This window comes from Oncorhynchus kisutch, linkage group LG17 (assembly GCF_002021735.2).
Source record: "Oncorhynchus kisutch isolate 150728-3 linkage group LG17, Okis_V2, whole genome shotgun sequence".
NCBI classification, from domain to species: Eukaryota; Metazoa; Chordata; class Actinopteri; order Salmoniformes; family Salmonidae; genus Oncorhynchus; species Oncorhynchus kisutch.
The window spans coordinates 30,434,687-30,457,089 of NC_034190.2; the positions used below are offsets into that span (position 1 = coordinate 30,434,687).

Sequence of the window (22,403 nt, forward strand, 5' to 3'; positions counted from 1 at the left end):
GTGGATATAGATACTTTTGTACTTCTTTTCCCCCAGCATCTTCACAAGGTCCTTTGCTGCTGTTCTGCGATTGATTTGCACTTTTCGCACAAGTACGTTCATCTCTAGGAGACAGAATGCGTCTCCTTCCTGAGCGGGATGATGGCTCTGTTTATACTTGCGTACTATTGTTTGTACAGATGAACGCGGTACCTTCAGGCGTTTGGAAATTGCTCCCAATGATGAACCAGACTTGTGGGGGTCTACAATTATTTTTCTGAGGTCTTGGCTGATTTATTTGGATTATCCCATGATGTCAAGCAAAGAGGCACTGAGTTTGAAGGTCGGCCTTGAAATACATCCACAGGTACACCTCCACAGGTACACCACCAATTGACTCAAATGATGTCAATTAGTCTATCAGAAGCTTCTAAAGCCATGACATAATTTTCGGGAATTTTCCGAGCTGTTTCAAGGCACAGTCAACTTAGTGTATGTAAACTTCTGACCCACTGGAATTGTGATACAGTGAATTATAAGATCTGTCTGTAAATAATTGTTGGAAAAATGACTTGTGTCATGCAGAAAGTAGATGTCCTAAAGGACTTGCCAAAACTATAGTTTGTTAACAAGAAATTTGTGGAGTGGTTGAAAAACAAGTTTTAATGACTCCAATCTAAGTGTATGTAAACTTCCGACTTAAACTGTATGTAAAAGGCATTTGTGACCCATTTTTAGGAAACTATGCATATGTAGTGGGTCACTACTTCACAGGAGAGCCGTTTGAACGTAAACTTAAACAAAAAAATCTAAATGCGTATTCTGCCAGAAATGCCTTCTGAAACGTGAACTTTCTTGTGTCTTAATAACAAACTTGTATGCCATCTATAAATATGAATACAATTGTTAAATTACGAGGCTAATTGGTAAAGCCACAGATTGGCTGAGATAATGAGTGGGCTGGACATGCCGAGAGATGAGTTTGAATTGGTCTGCCATATAGTACACTTCTGACTATTTGAGCTGGTCAGTATGTCTAGGTAATCCTGTCTAATGCGGCGTAAAAAAAAAAAATGTATCGCGTAGTAAAACTATATTCTGATTTATTTAACACTTTTTTGCTTACTACATGACTCTATTTGTTATTTCATAGTTTTGATGTCTTCACTATTGTTCTACATTGTACATGGTAAAAATAAAGAAAAAGCCTTGAATGAGTAGGTGTGTTCAAACTTGTGACTGGTACTATATGTCTTATGAATGACTAAAGGTGTCTGACTTCATAGTAGGTACAGCATCATATGATATAAGGCATTTATGTATGTGTTATGAATGACCAAAGGAGTCTGGCTTTAAAGTACGTACAGCTTCATCACAAAGTCCGACACCTTCAGTCATTCATAACACATTCATAAAGACTATACACATAACGCCATCATGCAATATAGTCTTTAAGAGAATATGTTATGAATGACCAAAGGTGATCACTTCAAATTCTGTAAATGTGATATTTCAGTTTATATTTGTAATACATTTGCAAAAATGTCTAAAAACCTGTTTTTGCATTGTCATTACGGAGTATTGTGTGTAGATTGATGAGGGGGAAAAAAAACAATTTAATCCAGTTTAGAATAAGGATGTAACCTAAGAAAATGTGGAAATAGTCAAGGGGTCTGAAAACTTTCCAAATGCACTGTAGTGGGTTATGTCACATTTGGCATGGGTAATTATGTCACAGAGTTACGCCACATTTATAAAACCTTATAAAGCATGACATACAGTCATAGATGCTTCTTAACACATTTATGTAGTGCTTTTGAAGTTATTATGAACATAATTTAATGCGGGAATACTTATGACTGATTATGACAAATGACATTAGGTGTTATATAGATGTTATGAAGTATTTCTGAAAGCATACATAACGACACATATAGTAAAGTTTGACCTAATGTACTTCAAAATCAATAAGGAGAGTGGCTACATATAATAATTATATATAAGTGGAATTCATAACATACTGCACGCATCTGAAGAGTAAGAGTAGAAAAATCGATACTGTACTCATCAAATATACTAACCATTCATCTCATAAATCAGTGTTCGTATTCTGGAATATCCATGGAGTTTCGACAATAACCACAGCCTCCAGAAGAGCAGCTCCTTCAACAAGAGCTGCTTTAACAACCACAACTGCAGCTTCTAGGACCACATTAGCTCCAACAACAACCAAAAAAGCACCTCCTATGACACCAACCCTAGCTGCTTCCAGAACCAGAAAAGCAGCCCATACCACAACCACAACTGCAGCTCCTTGTAAAAAACATATAGCTCATTTGACCAGGACAACTAAAGCAGCTACAACGCCAACGAGATCTGCAAGAACTGCAGCTCCTACAACAACAACTTTAACTACAAAAACAAACCCAACAATACCCAATACGGTAACAACTGCAGCATCTACTACAAAAATATTTGTCAATCCTGCGACCACTACAACTGCTGAAGCTACTACAACAACCACAACAGCAGCTCTAACAGCAACCAGAATTGAAGATCCTTCTAAAATAACCACAACAACATCCCCAACGACAACTGCAGCTCCTAATACAACAACTAGAGGTCCTACGACCACTACAACAACTGCAGCACCTACAACAACAACAACTTTAGCTACTATAGCCAGCACAACAGCAGCTGCTACGACAATCACTGCAGCTTCTATAACATCTACAACAAGCACAACAATACCCCCTATGGCAACAACTACAGCTTCTACAAAAACAACCATTTTAGATCCTGCAACCACTACAACTGCTGAAGGTACTACGACAACCCCAACAGCAGCTCCTACGACACCAAAGGTAGCTGCTTCCTCAAGCACTACAGCAGCCCCTACTGAAACCAGAACTGAAAATCATTCTACAATAACCACAACAACATCCCCTACGACAACTGCAGCTCCTACTACAACAACTGGAGCTCCTACAACCACAACAACTGCAGCACCTCCTGCAACAACAACTGTAGCTGCATCCACAACCACTACTGCACCCCCTTCTGCAACAACAACAATAACAACTTTATCTACTATAACCAGCATAACGGCAGCTCCTACAACAACCACTGCAGCTTTTACATCATCAGCAGCAGCAGCAGCTACTAATACAAAAAATGTAGATCCTTTTACCACTACAACTGCTGCAGCTCCTACGACAAGCACAACTGAAGCTGCTTCCACAACCACTACTGAAGCTGCTTCCACAACCTCTACTGCAACCCCTACTGCAACCACAACTGAAGCTGCTTCCACAACCACTACTGAAGCTGCTTCCACAACCTCTACTGCAACCCCTACTGCAACCACAACTGAAGCTTCTTCTACAACAACTGTAGCACCTACGACAACCACAACAAAATCTCCTTCGACAACTACAGCTCCTACGACAACAACAGTAGCTCCTACAACGCCAATAACAACTGCAGGTCCTACTACCAATTTAACTCCTACGACAAGCACAACAGAACCCCCTACAGCAACAAGTGCAGCTTCTACTACAAAAATAATTGTAGATCCTGTGACCACTACAACTGCTGAAGCTACTACAACAACCACAACAGCAGCTGAAACAACACCAACTGTAGCTGCTTCCACAACCAGTACCACAGCCCCTACTGCAACCAGAACTGAAGATCCTTCTACAAAAACCACAACATCATCCCCTACGACAACTGCAGCTTCTACTACAACAGGAGCTCCTATAACCACTACAACAGCTCCTATAACAACAACTGTAGCTGCTTCCACAAGCACTACTGCACTCAATACTGCAACAACAACTGCAGCACCTACAACACCAACTTTAGCTAGTATAACAAGCATAACAGCAGCTCCAACGACAACCACTGCTGCAGCTACTAATAAAAAAATGTTTGCTCCTACGACAATAACTGTAGATCCTGATACAACTACTACTGCTGAAGCTACTATGAAAACCACAACAGCAGCTCCAACAACACCTGTACCTGCTTCCACAACCACTACTGCAACCCTTACTGCAACCACAACTGAAGCTTCTTCTACAACAACTGTAGCACCTACGACAACCACAACCGCATCCCCTTCGACAACTGTAGCTCCTACAACGCCAATCACAACTGCAGGTCCTAGTACCACTTTAACTCCTACGACAAGCACAGATGTAGCTCCTACAGCAACCACAACAGCAGCTAGTACAACAACTGTAACTCCTATGACCACTACAACAACTACAACAGCAACAGCAATCATAACTGTAGGTCCTACTACCAGTTTAAATCCTACAACATCCAAAACTGTAGCTCCTATGACCACAACAACTGCAGGAGCTCCTACAACAACTGTAGCTGCTTCCACAACCACTACAACATCCCCTACGACAACTGCAGCTCCTACAACTCCAGCAACAACAGCTTCTACTACAACAACTGGAGCTCCTACGACCACTACAACTGCAGGAGCTCCTACAACAAAAGCTTTTTCTGCTTCCAGAACCACTACAGCAGCCCCTACTGCAACAACAACTGCAGCTCCTTCAACAACAACTTTAGGTACTTTCGCAAGCACAACAGCAGCTGCTACGACAATCACTGCAGCTTCAATGACATCTACAACAAGCCCCAAAATACCCCCTACAGCAACAACTGCAGGTTCTACTACAACAACATCCCCTACGACAACTGCAGCTCCTACTATAGCTCCTACGACCACTACAACTGCAGCAACTACAACAGCAATCATAGCTGCAGGTCCTATTACCATTTTAACCGCGACAACAACCACAAATTCAGCTCCTACAGAAATCACAACTGTAGCTCCTACAACCCCCGCAATGTCAGCTTCTACTATAACAACTGCAGCTCCTACATTAACTACAACTGCAGCAGCTCCTACAACCACAACTGTAGCTGCTTCCACAACCACTACTGCAGCCCCTACTGCAACAACAACTGCAGCTCCTTCAACAACAACTTTAGCTAGTTTAACAAGCATAACAGCAGCTCCAACGACAACCACTGCAGCTTCTACTACATCTACAGCTACTAATACAAAAAATGTTGCTCCTACGACAACAAGAGCAGCTCCTATGACAATAACTGTAGATCCTGTTACAACTACTACTGCTGAAGCTACTACGAAAACCACAACAGCAGCTCCAACAACACCTGTAGCTGCTTCCACAACCACTACTGCAACCCCTACTGCAACCACAACTGAAGCTTCTTCTACAACAACTATAGCACCTACGACAACCACAACCACATCCCCTTCGACTACTGCAGCTCCTACGACAACAACTGTAGCTCCTACAACGCCAATCACAACTGCAGGTCCTACTACCATTTTAACTCCAACGACAAGCACAACATTTGTTCCTAAAGAAATCACAACTGTAGCTCCTATGACCACCACAACTGCAGCAGCTGCAGGACTTGCTTTCACAACCACTACAGCAGTCCCTACAGCAACCAGAACTGAAGATCCTTCTACAATAACCACAATAAGATCCCCTACGACAACTGCAGCTCCTACAACTCTCGCAACAACAGCTTCTACTACAACAACTGGAGCTCCTACGACCACTACAACTGCAGGAGCTCCTACAACAAAAGCTGTATCTGCTTCCAGAACCACTACTGCAGCCCCTACTGCAACAACAACTGCAGCTCCTTCAACAACAACTTTAGGTACTTTCGCAAGCACAACAGCAGCTGCTACAACAATCACTGCAGCTTCAATTACATCTACAACAAGCCCCACAATACCCCCTACAGAAACAACTGCAGCTCCTACTATAACTACTGGAGCTGCTTCCACAGCCACTACTGCACCCACTACTGCAACTGCAGCTCCTACAACAACAACTTTAGCTATTATAACAAGCACAACAGCAGCTCCAATGACAACCACTGCAGCTTCTACTACATCTACAGCTACTAATACAAAAAATGTTGCTCCTACGACAACAAGAGCAGCTCCTATGACAATAACTGTAGATCCTGTTACAACTGCTGCAGCTACTATGAAAACCACAACAGCAGCTCCAACAACAACACCTGTAGCTGCTTCCACAACCATTACTGCAACCTCTACTGCAACCACAACTGAAGCTTCTTCTACAACAACTGTAGCTCCTACGAAAACCACAACAACATCCCCTTCGACAACTGCAGCTCCTATGACAACAACAGTAGCTCCTACAACGCCAAACCCAACTGCAGGTCCTACTACCAATTTAACTCCTACGACAAACAGAACTTTAGCTCCTACAGCAACCACAACAGCAGCTAGTACAACAACTGTAGCTACTATGACCCCTATAACTGCAGCAACTACAACAGCAATCCTAGCTGCAGGTCCTACAGAAATCACAACTGTAGATCCTTCAACCCCCACAATTACAGCTTCTACTATAACAACTGTAGCTCCTACGATAACTACAACTGCAGCAGCTCCTACAACAACAACTGTAGCTGCTTCCACAACCACTACTGCAGCCCCTACTGCAATAACAAGTGCAGCTCCTACTACAACAACAAGCACAACAACAGCTCATTCGACAACCACTGCAGCTCCTACTACAATCACAACAACTGCAACTCCTACGACAACTACAACTGCAGCTACAACAAATGTTTTACTTATGACACTCACAACTGTAGCTCCTACTACCACAACTGTAGCTCCTGCTGCGGATGTTATGATAACAACTGTACCTACAACCACTACATCTGCAGCACCTACTATGATAACCACAGCTACAACTACAAAAAATGTAGCTCCTTTGACAACCACAACTGCAGCTCCTTCTACAGTAACTAAAGCTCCTACAGCAGGCACAACAGAAGCTCCTAAGACAATAATTTTAGTTCCTACAACAACGACCATCAGAACTGAAGCTCTTACGACAATTACAAATGCAGCTCCTACCTCAAATGTAGCTGCTACGGCGAAAACAGTAGCTTTTACGACAGCAATTGTAGCTCCTACAACCAATATATTTGCAAATCCTTCTACAACAACTGTATCTCCATTGACAACGAGAACTGCAGCTCTATCTACAACAACTGTAGCTCCTACTACCATTACAACTTCAAAACCTACAACGACAACCACAAGTGCAGCTCCATCTACAACAACTGTAGCCCCTACGACCATTACAACTTCAAAACCTACAACGACAACCACAAGTGCAGCTCCATCTACAACAACTGTAGCTCCTACGACCATTACAACTTCAAAACCCACAATGACAATCACAAACGCAGCTTATAGTACCACTTTAGCTCCTATGACAACCACAACAGCAGCTCCTGCAACAAAAACTGTAGCTGCTTTAACAACCACAACTGAAGCTTCTAGGACCACTTTAGCTCCAACGACAACCACAAGTGCAGCTCCATCTACAACAACTGTAGCTCCTACAACCATTACAACTTCAAAACCTACAATGACAATCACACCTACAGCCTCTAGGACCACTTTAGCTCCTACAACAACCACAAAAGCAGCTCCTATGACAACCCTAGCTGCTTCTAAAACCACAAAAGTGGCCCATACCACAACCACAATTCATTGTAAAAAACATGGAGCTCATTTGACCAGCACAACTAAAGCAGCTACTACGACAACGAGATCTGCAGTAACTAAAACAACTAAAGTTCCAACCACCACAACTCCAGCAACTACTAAGACAACCAAAACTGTAGCTCCTACAACAATAAGAGTAGTTCCCAAGACAACCACAACTTCAGCTTCTTCTACAACAACTATAGCACCTAAAACAACCACAAAAATCTCCCCTTCGACAACAGTAGCTCCAACAACGCCAACCACAACTGTAGCACCTACAGGAACCACAACAACAACTGTAGCACCTACGACAACCACAACAACATCGTTTTCGACAACTAAAGCTGCAACTACAACACCTGTAGCTCCTACAGTGCCAATCACAACTGCAGGACCTACTACCATAGTAAGTCCTACGACAACCACAAATGTAGCTCCTACAGCAACCACAACAGCAGCTAGTACAACAAATGTAGCTCCCACGATCACTACAACTGCAGCAGCACCAACTGTAGCTGCATCCACAACCACTACAGCAGCCCCACTGGCAACAACAACTCTAGCTCATACAACAACAACTTTAGCTACAATAGCAAGCACAACAGCAGCTGCTACGACAACCACTGCAGCTTCTATAACATCTACAACAAGCGCAACAATACCCCCTACGGCATCAACTACAGCTTCTACTACGCCAAAAATTGTAGTTCCTGCGACCACCACAAATGATGCAGCTACTACGACAACCACAGCTCCAACTGTAGCTTCTTCCACAAAAACAAGTGCAGCCCCTACTGCAACCACAACAGAAGCTTCTTCTACAACAACTACTGCAACCCTTACTGGAACCATAACTGAAGCTTCTTCTAAAACAACTATAGCACCTACGACAACCACAACAATCTCCCCTTCGACAACTGTAGCTCCAACAACGCCAATCACAACTGAAGGTCCTACTACCATTTTAACTCCTACGACAACCACAACTGTAGCACCTACCTCAACCACTACAGCAGCCCCTACTGCAACTAGAAATGAAGATCATTCTACAATAACCACAACAACATCCCATACGACAACTGCAGCTCCAACTACAACCACCGGAGCTCCTACGGCCACTACAACAGCAGCAGCTCTTACAACAACAACTGAAGCTGCTTCCACAAGCACTACTGCGGCCCTTACTGCAACCACATCTGAAGCTTCTTCTTCAACAACTATAGCACCTACGACAACATCCCCTTCGACAACTGTAGCTCCAACAACGCCAATCACAACCGAAGGTCCTACTACCATTTTAACTCCTACAACAACCACAACTATAGGACCTACAGCAGCCACAACAACAACTGTAGCACCTACGACAACATCTTTTTCGACAACTGCAGCTCCAACAACTATAGCACCTACGACAACCACAACAATCTCCCCTTCGACAACTATAGCTCCAACAACACCAATCACAACCGAAGGTCCTACTACCATTTTAACTCCTACGACAACCACAACTGTAGCACCTACAGCAGCCACAACAACAACTGTAGCACCTACGACAACATCTTTTTCGACAACTGCAGCTCCAACAACTGTAGCTCCAACAACTATAGCACCTACGACAACCACAACAATCTCCCCTTCAACAACTGTAGCTCCAACAACACCAATCACAACCGAAGGTCCTACTACCATTTTAACTCATACGACAACCACAACTGGAGCACCTACAGCAACCACAACAACAACTGTAGAACCTATGACAACCACAACAACATCCTTTTCGACAACTGCAGCTCCAACAACTGTAGCTCCTACAACGCCAATCAAAACTGAAGGACCTACTACCATTTTAACTCCTACGACAACCACAACTGTAGCACCTACAGCAGCCACAACAACAACTGTAGCACCTACAACAACATATTTTTCGACAACTGCAGCTCCAACAACTGTAGCTCCAACAACTATAGCACCTACGACAACCACAACAATCTCCCCTTCGACAACTGTAGCTCCAACAACACCAATCACAACCGAAGGTCCTACTACCATTTTAACTCCTACGACAACCACAACTGGAGCACCTACAGCAACCACAACAACAACTGTAGCACCTACGACAACCACAACAACATCGTTTTCGACAACTAAAGCTGCAACTACAACACCTGTAGCTCCTACAGTGCCAATCACAACTGCAGGACCTACTACCATAGTAAGTCCTACGACAACCACAAATGTAGCTCCTACAGCAACCACAACAGCAGCTAGTACAACAAATGTAGCTCCCACGATCACTACAACTGCAGCAGCACCAACTGTAGCTGCATCCACAACCACTACAGCAGCCCCACTGGCAACAACAACTCTAGCTCATACAACAACAACTTTAGCTACAATAGCAAGCACAACAGCAGCTGCTACGACAACCACTGCAGCTTCTATAACATCTACAACAAGCGCAACAATACCCCCTACGGCATCAACTACAGCTTCTACTACGCCAAAAATTGTAGTTCCTGCGACCACCACAAATGATGCAGCTACTACGACAACCACAGCTCCAACTGTAGCTTCTTCCACAAAAACAAGTGCAGCCCCTACTGCAACCACAACAGAAGCTTCTTCTACAACAACTACTGCAACCCTTACTGGAACCATAACTGAAGCTTCTTCTAAAACAACTATAGCACCTACGACAACCACAACAATCTCCCCTTCGACAACTGTAGCTCCAACAACGCCAATCACAACTGAAGGTCCTACTACCATTTTAACTCCTACGACAACCACAACTGTAGCACCTACCTCAACCACTACAGCAGCCCCTACTGCAACTAGAAATGAAGATCATTCTACAATAACCACAACAACATCCCATACGACAACTGCAGCTCCAACTACAACCACCGGAGCTCCTACGGCCACTACAACAGCAGCAGCTCTTACAACAACAACTGAAGCTGCTTCCACAAGCACTACTGCGGCCCTTACTGCAACCACATCTGAAGCTTCTTCTTCAACAACTATAGCACCTACGACAACATCCCCTTCGACAACTGTAGCTCCAACAACGCCAATCACAACCGAAGGTCCTACTACCATTTTAACTCCTACAACAACCACAACTATAGGACCTACAGCAGCCACAACAACAACTGTAGCACCTACGACAACATATTTTTCGACAACTGCAGCTCCAACAACTATAGCACCTACGACAACCACAACAATCTCCCCTTCGACAACTATAGCTCCAACAACACCAATCACAACCGAAGGTCCTACTACCATTTTAACTCCTACGACAACCACAACTGTAGCACCTACAGCAGCCACAACAACAACTGTAGCACCTACGACAACATATTTTTCGACAACTGCAGCTCCAACAACTGTAGCTCCAACAACTATAGCACCTACGACAACCACAACAATCTCCCCTTCAACAACTGTAGCTCCAACAACACCAATCACAACCGAAGGTCCTACTACCATTTTAACTCATACGACAACCACAACTGGAGCACCTACAGCAACCACAACAACAACTGTAGAACCTATGACAACCACAACAACATCCTTTTCGACAACTGCAGCTCCAACAACTGTAGCTCCTACAACGCCAATCAAAACTGAAGGACCTACTACCCTTTTAACTCCTACGACAACCACAACTGTAGCACCTACAGCAGCCACAACAACAACTGTAGCACCTACAACAACATATTTTTCGACAACTGCAGCTCCAACAACTGTAGCTCCAACAACTATAGCACCTACGACAACCACAACAATCTCCCCTTCGACAACTGTAGCTCCAACAACACCAATCACAACCGAAGGTCCTACTACCATTTTAACTCCTACGACAACCACAACTGGAGCACCTACAGCAACCACAACAACAACTGTAGAACCTATGACAACCACAACAACATCCTTTTCGACAACTGTAGCTCCTACAATGCCAATCAAAACTGCAGGACCCACTGCCATTGTAAGTCCTACGACAAACACAAATGTAGCTCCTACAGCAACCACAACAGCAGCTAGTACAACAACTGGAGCTCCAACGACCACAACAACTGCACCAGCACCAACTGTAGCTGCATCCACAACCACTACTGCAGCCCCTATGGCAACAACAACTCTAGCTCATACAACAACAACGTTAGCTACAATAGCAAGCACAACAGCAGCTGCAACGACAACCACTGCAGCTTCTATAACATCTACAACAAGCGCAACAATACCACCTACGGAAACAACTACAGCTTCTACTACGACAAAAATGGTAGATCCTGCGACCACCACAAATGATGCAGCTACTACGACAACCACAGCTCCTACAACTCCAACTGTAGCTTCTTCCACAAGAACAAGTGCAGCTCCTACTACAACCACAACAGAAGCTTCTTCTACAGCAACTGTAGAAACTACGACTACCACAACAACATCCCCTACAACAACTGCAGCTACTACTACAACTACCGTGGCTCCTACGGCCACTACAACTGCAGCAGCTCCAACAACAACTGTAGCTGCTTCCTCAACCACTACAGCAGCCCCTACTGCAACTAGAAATGAAGATCCTTCTACAATAACCACAACAACATCCCCTACGACAACTGCAGCTCCTAGTACAACCACCGGAGCTCCTACGGCCACTACAACAGCAGCAGCTCTTACAACAACAACTGAAGCTGTTTCCACAAGCACTACTGCAGGCCTTACTGCAACCACATCTGAAGCTTCTTCTACAACAACTATAGCACCTACAACAACATCCCCTTCGACAACTGTAGCTCCAACAACGCCAATCACAACCGAAGGTCCTACTACCATTTTAACTCCTACGACAGCCACAACTGTAGCACCTACAGCAGCCACAACAACAACTGTAGCACCTACGACAACATCTTTTTCGACAACTGCAGCTCCAACAACTGTAGCTCCAACAACTATAGCACCTACGACAACCACAACAATCTCCCCTTCAAGAACTGTAGCTCCACCAACACCAATCACAACCGAAGGACCTACTACCATTTTAACTACTACAGCAACCACAACTGGAGCACCTACAGCAACCACAACAACAACTGTAGAACCTATGACAACCACAACAACATCCTTTTCGACAACTGCAGCTCCAACAACTGTAGCTCCTACAACGTCAATCAAAACTGCAGGACCCACTGGCATTGTAAGTCCTACGACAAACACAAATGTAGCTCCTACAGCAACCACAACAGCAGCTAGTACAACAACTGGAGCTCCAACGACCACAACAACTGCAGCAGCACCAACTGTAGCTACATCCACAACCACTACTGCAGCCCCTATGGCAACAACAACTCTAGCTCATACAACAACAACGTTAGCTACAATAGCAAGCACAACAGCAGCTGCAACGACAACCACTGCAGCTTCTATAACATCTACAACAAGCGCAACAATACCACCTACGGCAACAACTACAGCTTCTACTACGACAAAAATGGTAGATCCTGCGACCACCACAAATGATGCAGCTACTACGACAACCACAGCTCCTACAACTCCAACTGTAGCTTCTTCCACAAGAACAAGTGCAGCTCCTACTACAACCACAACAGAAGCTTCTTCTACACCAACTGTAGAAACTACGACTACCACAACAACATCCCCTACGACAACTGCAGCTCCTACTACAACTACCGTAGCTCCTACGGCCACTACAACTGCAGCAGCTCCAACAACAACTGTAGCTGCTTCCTCAACCACTACAGCAGCCCCTACTGCAACTAGAAATGAAGATCCTTCTACAATAACCACAACAACATCCCCTACGACAACTGCAGCTCCTAGTACAACCACCGGAGCTCCTACGGTCACTACAACAGCAGCAGCTATTACAACAACAACTGAAGCTGTTTCCACAAGCACTACTGCAGGCCTTACTGCAACCACATCTGAAGCTTCTTCTACAACAACTATAGCACCTACAACAACATCCCCTTCGACAACTGTAGCTCCAACAACGCCAATCACAACCGAAGGTCCTACTACCATTTTAACTCCTACGACAACCACAACTGTAGCACCTACAGCAGCCACAACAACAACTGTAGCACCTACGACAACATCTTTTTCGACAACTGCAGCTCCAACAACTGTAGCTCCAACAACTATAGCACCTACGACAACCACAACAATCTCCCCTTCGACAACTGTAGCTCTAACAACACCAATCACAACCGAAGGTCCTACTACCATTTTAACTCCTACGACAACCACAACTGGAGCACCTACAGCAACCACAACAACAACTGTAGAACCTATGACAACCACAACAATATCCTTTTCGACAACTGCAGCTCCAACAACTGTAGCTCCTACAACGCCAATCAAAACTGCAGGACCCACTGCCATTGTAAGTCCTACGACAAACACAAATGTAGCTCCTACAGCAACCACAACAGCAGCTAGTACAACAACTGGAGCTCCAACGACCACTACAACTGCAGCAGCACCAACTGTAGCTGCATCCACAACCACTACTGCAGCCCCTATGGCAACAACAACTCTAGCTCATACAACAACAACGTTAGCTACAATAGCAAGCACAACAGCAGCTGCAACGACAACCACTGCAGCTTCTATAACATCTACAACAAGCGCAACAATACCACCTACGGCAACAACTACAGCTTCTACTACGACAAAAATGGTAGATCCTGCGACCACCACAAATGATGCAGCTACTACGACAACCACAGCTCCTACAACTCCAACTGTAGCTTCTTCCACAAGAACAAGTGCAGCTCCTACTACAACCACAACAGAAGCTTCTTCTACAGCAACTGTAGAAACTACGACTACCACAACAACATCCCCTACGACAACTGCAGCTCCTACTACAACTACCGTAGCTCCTACGGCCACTACAACTGCAGCAGCTCCAACAACAACTGTAGCTGCTTCCTCAACCACTACAGCAGCCCCTACTGCAACTAGAAATGAAGATCCTTCTACAATAACCACAACAACATCCCCTACGACAACTGCAGCTCCTAGTACAACCACCGGAGCTCCTACGGCCACTACAACAGCAGCAGCTCTTACAACAACAACTGAAGCTGTTTCCACAAGCACTACTGCAGGCCTTACTGCAACCACATCTGAAGCTTCTTCTACAACAACTATAGCACCTACGACAACATCCCCTTCGACAACTGTAGCTCCAACAACGCCAATCACAACCGAAGGTCCTACTACCATTTTAACTCCTACAACAACCACAACTGTAGCACCAACAGCAGCCACAACAACAACTGTAGCACCTACGACAACATCTTTTTCGACAACTGCAGCTCCAACAACTGTAGCTCCAACAACTATAGCACCTACGACAACCACAACAATCTCCCCTTCAACAACTGTAGCTCCACCAACACCAATCACAACCGAAGGTCCTACTACCATTTTAACACCTACGACAACCACAACTGGAGCACCTACAGCAACCACAACAACAACTGTAGAACCTATGACAACCACAACAACATCCTTTTGGACAACTGCAGCTCCAACAACTGTAGCTCCTACAACGCCAATCAAAACTGCAGGACCCACTGCCATTGTAAGTCCTACGACAAACACAAATGTAGCTCCTACAGCAACCACAACAGCAGCTAGTACAACAACTGGAGCTCCAACGACCACTACAACTGCAGTAGCACCAACTGTAGCTGCATCCACAACCACTACTGCAGCCCAAATGGCAACAACAACTCTAGCTCATACAACAACAACGTTAGCTACAATAGCAAGCACAACAGCAGCTGCAACGACAAGCACTGCAGCTTCTATAACATCTACAACAAGCGCAACAATACCACCTACAGCAACAACTACAGCTTCGACTACGACAAAAATGGTAGATCCTGCGACCACCACAAATGATGCAGCTACTACGACAACCACAGCTCCTACAACTCCAACTGTAGCTTCTTCCACAAGAACAAGTGCAGCTCCTACTACAACCACAACAGAAGCTTATTCTACAGCAACTGTAGAAACTACGACTACCACAACAACATCCCCTACGACAACTGCAGCTCCTACTACAACTACCGTAGCTCCTACGGCCACTACAACTGCAGCAGCTCCAACAACAACTGTAGCTGCTTCCTCAACCACTACAGCAGCCCCTACTGCAACTAGAAATGAAGATCCTTCTACAATAACCACAACAACATCCCCTACGACAACTGCAGCTCCTAGTACAACCACCGGAGCTCCTACGGCCACTACAACAGCAGCAGCTCTTACAACAACAACTGAAGCTGTTTCCACAAGAACTACTGCAGGCCTTACTGCAACCACATCTGAAGCTTCTTCTACAACAACTATAGCACCTACAACAACATCCCCTTCGACAACTGTAGCTCCAACAACGCCAATCACAACCGAAGGTCCTACTACCATTTTAACTCCTACGACAACCACAACTGTAGCACCTACAGCAGCCACAACAACAACTGTAGCACCTACGACAACATCTTTTTCGACAACTGCAGCTCCAACAACTGTAGCTCCAACAACTATAGCACCTACGACAACCACAACAATCTCCCCTTCGACAACTGTAGCTCCAACAACACCAATCACAACCGAAGGTCCTACTACCATTTTAACTCCTACGACAACCACAACTGGAGCACCTACAGCAACCACAAAAACTGAAGTACCTATGACAACCACAACAACATCCTTTTCGACAACTGCAGCTCCAACAACTGTATCTCCTACAACGCCAATCAAAACTGCAGGACCCACTGCCATTGTAAGTCCTACGACAAACACAAATGTAGCTCCTACAGCAACCACAACAGCAGCTAGTACAACAACTGGAGCTCCAACGACCACTACAACTGCAGCAGCACCAACTGTAGCTGCATCCACAACCACTACTGCAGCCCCTATGACAACAACAACTCTAGCTCATACAACAACAACGTTAGCTACAATAGCAGGCACAACAGCAGCTGCAACGACAACCACTGCAGCTTCTATAACATCTACAACAAGCGCAACAATACCACCTACGGCAACAACTACAGCTTCTACTATGACAGAAATGGTAGATCCTGCGATCACGACAAATGATGCAGCTACTACGACAACCACAGCTCCTACAACTCCAACTGTAGCTTCTTCCACAAGAACAAGTGCAGCTCCTACTACAACCACAACAGAAGCTTCTTCTACAACAACTGTAGAAACTACAACTACCACAACAACATCCCCTACGACAACTGCAGCTCCTACTACAACTACCGTAGCTCCTACGGCCACTACAACAGCAGCAGCTCTTACAACAACAACTGTAGCTGCTTCCACAAGCACTACTGCAGCCCCTACTGCAACCACAACAGAAGCTTCTTCTACAACAACTGTAGAAACTATGACTACCACAACAACATCCCCTACGACAACTGCAGCTCCTACTACAACCACCGGAGCTCGTACGGCCACTACAACAGCAGCAGCTCTTACAACAACAACTGAAGCTGCTTCCACAAGCACTACTGCATCCCCTACAGCAACCACAACAGAAGCTTCTTCTACAACAACTGTAGAAACTACGACTACCACAACATCCCCTACGACAACTGCAGCTCCTACTACAACCACCGGAGCTCCTACGGCCACTACAACTGCAGCAGCTCCAACAACAATTGTAGCTGCTTCCTCAACCACTACAGCAGCCCCTACTGCAACTAGAAATGAAGATCCTTCTACAATAACAACAACAACATCCCCTACGACAACTGCAGCTCCTACTACAACCACCGGAGCACCTACGGCCACTACAACTGCAGCAGCTCCAACAACAATTGTAGCTGCTTCCTCAACCACTACAGCAGCCCCTACTGCAACTAGAAATGAAGATCCTTCTACAATAACCACAACAACATCCCCTATGACAACTGCAGCTCCTACTACAACCCCCGGAGCTCCTACGGCCACTACAACAGCAGCAACTCTTACAACAACAACTGAAGCTGCTTCCACAAGCACTACTGCAGGCCTTACTGCAACTAGAAATGAAGATCCTTCTACAATAACCACAAACACTGTAGCTGCTTCCACAACCACTACTGCATTACCTACTGCAACCACGACTGTAGTTTCTTCCACAACCACTACTGCAGTCCTTACTGCAACCACAACTGAAGCTTCTTCTACAACAACTACTGCAGCCCTTACTGGAACCACAACTGAAGCTTCTTCTAAAACAACTATAGCACCTACGACAACCACAACAATCTCCCCTTCGACAACTGTAGCTCCAACAACGCCAATCAAAACCGAAGGTCCTACTACCATTTTAACTCCTACGACAACCACAACTGTAGCACCAACAGCAGCCACAACAACAACTGTAGCACCTACAACAACAACTTTTTCAACAACTGCAGCTCCAACAACTGTAGCTCCTACAACGCCAATCAAAACTGCAGGACCTACTACCATTGTAAGTCCTACGACAAACACAAATGTAGCTCCTACAGAAACCACAACGGAAGCTTCTGCTACAACAACTGTAGAAACTACGACTACCACAACAACATCCCCTACGAGAACTGCAGCTCCTACTACAACTACCATATCTCCCATGGCCACTACAACTGTAGCAGCTCCAACAACAACTGAAGCTGCTACCTCAACCACTACAGCAGCCCCTACTGCAACTAGAAATGAAGATCCTTCTACAATAACCACAACAACATCCCCTACGACAACTGCAGCTCCTAGTACAACCACCGGAGCTCCTACGGCCACTACAACAGCAGCAGCTCTTACAACAACAACTGAAGCTGTTTCCACAAGCACTACTGCAGGCCTTACTGCAACCACATCTGAAGCTTCTTCTACAACAACTATAGCACCTACGACAACATCCCCTTCGACAACTGTAGCTCCAACAACGCCAATCACAACCGAAGGTCCTACTACCATTTTAACTCCTACGACAACCACAACTGTAGCACCTACAGCAGCCACAACAACAACTGTAGCACCTACGACAACATCTTTTTCGACAACTGCAGCTCCAACAACTGTAGCTCCAACAACTATAGCACCTACGACAACCACAACAATCTCCCCTTCGACAACTGTAGCTCCAACAACACCAATCACAACCGAAGGTCCTACTACCATTTTAACACCTACGACAACCACAACTGGAGCACCTACAGCAACCACAACAACAACTGTAGAACCTATGACAACCACAACAACATCCTTTTCGACAACTGCAGCTCCAACAACTGTAGCTCCTACAACGCCAATCAAAACGGCAGGACCCACTGCCATTGTAAGTCCTACGACAAACACAAATGTAGCTCCTACAGCAACCACAACAGCAGCTAGTACAACAACTGGAGCTCCAACGACCACTACAACTGCAGGAGCACCAACTGTAGCTGCATCCACAACCACTACTGCAGCCCCTATGGCAACAACAACTCTAGCTCATACAACAACAACGTTAGCTACAATAGCAAGCACAACAGCAGCTGCAACGACAACCACTGCAGCTTCTATAACATCTACAACAAGCGCAACAATACCACCTATGGCAACAACTACAGCTTCGACTACGACAAAAATGGTAGATCCTGCGACCACCACAAATGATGCAGCTACTACGACAACCACAGCTCCTACAACTCCAACTGTAGCTTCTTCCACAAGAACAAGTGCAGGTCCTACTACAACCACAACAGAAGCTTCTTCTACAGCAACTGTAGAAACTACGACTACCACAACAACATCCCCTACGACAACTGCAGCTCCTACTACAACTACCGTAGCTCCTACGGCCACTACAACTGCAGCAGCTCCAACAACAACTGTAGCTGCTTCCTCAACCACTACAGCAGCCCCTACTGCAACTAGAAATGAAGATCCTTCTACAATAACCACAACAACATCCCCTACGACAACTGCAGCTCCTAGTACAACCACCGGAGCTCCTACGGCCACTACAACAGCAGCAGCTATTACAACAACAACTGAAGCTGTTTCCACAAGCACTACTGCAGGCCTTACTGCAACCACATCTGAAGCTTCTTCTACAACAACTATAGCACCTACAACAACATCCCCTTCGACAACTGTAGCTCCAACAACGCCAATCACAACCGAAGGTCCTACTACCATTTTAACTCCTACGACAGCCACAACTGTAGCACCTACAGCAGCCACAACAACAACTGTAGCACCTACGACAACATCTTTTTCGACAACTGCAGCTCCAACAACTGTAGCTCCAACAACTATAGCACCTACGACAACCACAACAATCTCCCCTTCGACAACTGTAGCTCCAACAACACCAATCACAACCGAAGGTCCTACTACTATTTTAACTCCTACGACAACCACAACTGGAGCACCTACAGCAACCACAACAACAACTGTAGAACCTATGACAACCACAACAACATCCTTTTCGACAACTGCAGCTCCAACAACTGTAGCTCCTACAACGCCAATCAAAACGGCAGGACCCACTGCCATTGTAAGTCCTACGACAAACACAAATGTAGCTCCTACAGCAACCACAACAGCAGCTAGTACAACAACTGGAGCTCCAACGACCACTACAACTGCAGCAGCACCAACTGTAGCTGCATCCACAACCACTACTGCAGCCCCTATGGCAACAACAACTCTAGCTCATACAACAACAACGTTAGCTACAATAGCAAGCACAACAGCAGCTGCAACGACAACCACTGCAGCTTCTATAACATCTACAACAAGCGCAACAATACCACCTACGGCAACAACTACAGCTTCGACTATGACAAAAATGGTAGATCCTGCGACCACCACAAATGATGCAGCTACTACGACAACCACAGCTCCTACAACTCCAACTGTAGCTTCTTCCACAAGAACAAGTGCAGCTCCTACTACAACCACAACAGAAGCTTCTTCTACAGCAATTGTAGAAACTACGACTACCACAACAACATCCCCTACGACAACTGCAGCTCCTACTACAACTACCGTAGCTCCTACGGCCACTACAACTGCAGCAGCTCCAACAACAACTGTAGCTGCTTCCTCAACCACTACAGCAGCCCCTACTGCAACTAGACATGAAGATCCTTCTACAATAACCACAACAACATCCCCTACGACAACTGCAGCTCCTAGTACAACCACCGGAGCTCCTACGGCCACTACAACAGCAGCAGCTATTACAACAACAACTGAAGCTGTTTCCACAAGAACTACTGCAGGCCTTACTGCAACCACATCTGAAGCTTCTTCTACAACAACTATAGCACCTACAACAACATCCCCTTCGACAACTGTAGCTCCAACAACGCCAATCACAACCGAAGGTCCTACTACCATTTTAACTCCTACGACAACCACAACTGTAGCACCTACAGCAGCCACAACAACAACTGTAGCACCTACGACAACATCTTTTTCGACAACTGCAGCTCCAACAACTGTAGCTCCAACAACTATAGCACCTACGACAACCACAACAATCTCCCCTTCGACAACTGTAGCTCCAACAACACCAATCACAACCGAAGGTCCTACTACCATTTTAACTCCTACGACAACCACAACTGGAGCACCTACAGCAACCACAACAAAACTGAAGTACCTATGACAACCACAACAACATCCTTTTCGACAACTGCAGCTCCAACAACTGTATCTCCTACAACGCCAATCAAAACTGCAGGACCCACTGCCATTGTAAGTCCTACGACAAACACAAATGTAGCTCCTACAGCAACCACAACAGCAGCTAGTACAACAACTGGAGCTCCAACGACCACTACAACTGCAGCAGCACCAACTGTAGCTGCATCCACAACCACTACTGCAGCCCCTATGACAACAACAACTCCAGCTCATACAACAACAACGTTAGCTACAATAGCAGGCACAACAGCAGCTGCAACGACAACCACTGCAGCTTCTATAACATCTACAACAAGCGCAACAATACCACCTACAGCAACAACTACAGCTTCGACTACGACAAAAATGGTAGATCCTGCGACCACCACAAATGATGCAGCTACTACGACAACCACAGCTCCTACAACTCCAACTGTAGCTTCTTCCACAAGAACAAGTGCAGCTCCTACTACAACCACAACAGAAGCTTATTCTACAGCAACTGTAGAAACTACGACTACCACAACAACATCCCCTACGACAACTGCAGCTCCTACTACAACTACCGTAGCTCCTACGGCCACTACAACTGCAGCAGCTCCAACAACAACTGTAGCTGCTTCCTCAACCACTACAGCAGCCCCTACTGCAACTAGAAATGAAGATCCTTCTACAATAACCACAACAACATCCCCTACGACAACTGCAGCTCCTAGTACAACCACCGGAGCTCCTACGGCCACTACAACAGCAGCAGCTCTTACAACAACAACTGAAGCTGTTTCCACAAGAACTACTGCAGGCCTTACTGCAACCACATCTGAAGCTTCTTCTACAACAACTGTAGAAACTACGACTACCACAACATCCCCTACGACAACTGCAGCTCCTACTACAACCACCGGAGCTCCTACGGCCACTACAACTGCAGCAGCTCCAACAACAATTGTAGCTGCTTCCTCAACCACTACAGCAGCCCCTACTGCAACTAGAAATGAAGATCCTTCTACAATAACAACAACAACATCCCCTACGACAACTGCAGCTCCTACTACAACCACCGGAGCACCTACGGCCACTACAACTGCAGCAGCTC

General features: G+C 45.5%; 1 protein-coding gene across 1 annotated transcript in view; it reads left to right on the forward strand.

The window, feature by feature from the left end:
* LOC116354387 (mucin-19-like) overlaps positions 1-21,398 on the forward strand; it is a 30,995-nt gene extending 9,597 nt beyond the window's left edge. The window contains exon 3 of the mRNA XM_031793537.1: positions 2,080-21,398. Coding sequence (XP_031649397.1) covers positions 2,080-21,290 — 19,211 coding nt within the window. The 3' untranslated portion in view covers positions 21,291-21,398. The remainder of the gene's footprint in view (positions 1-2,079) is intronic.
* Positions 21,399-22,403: the final 1,005 nt, after the last annotated feature.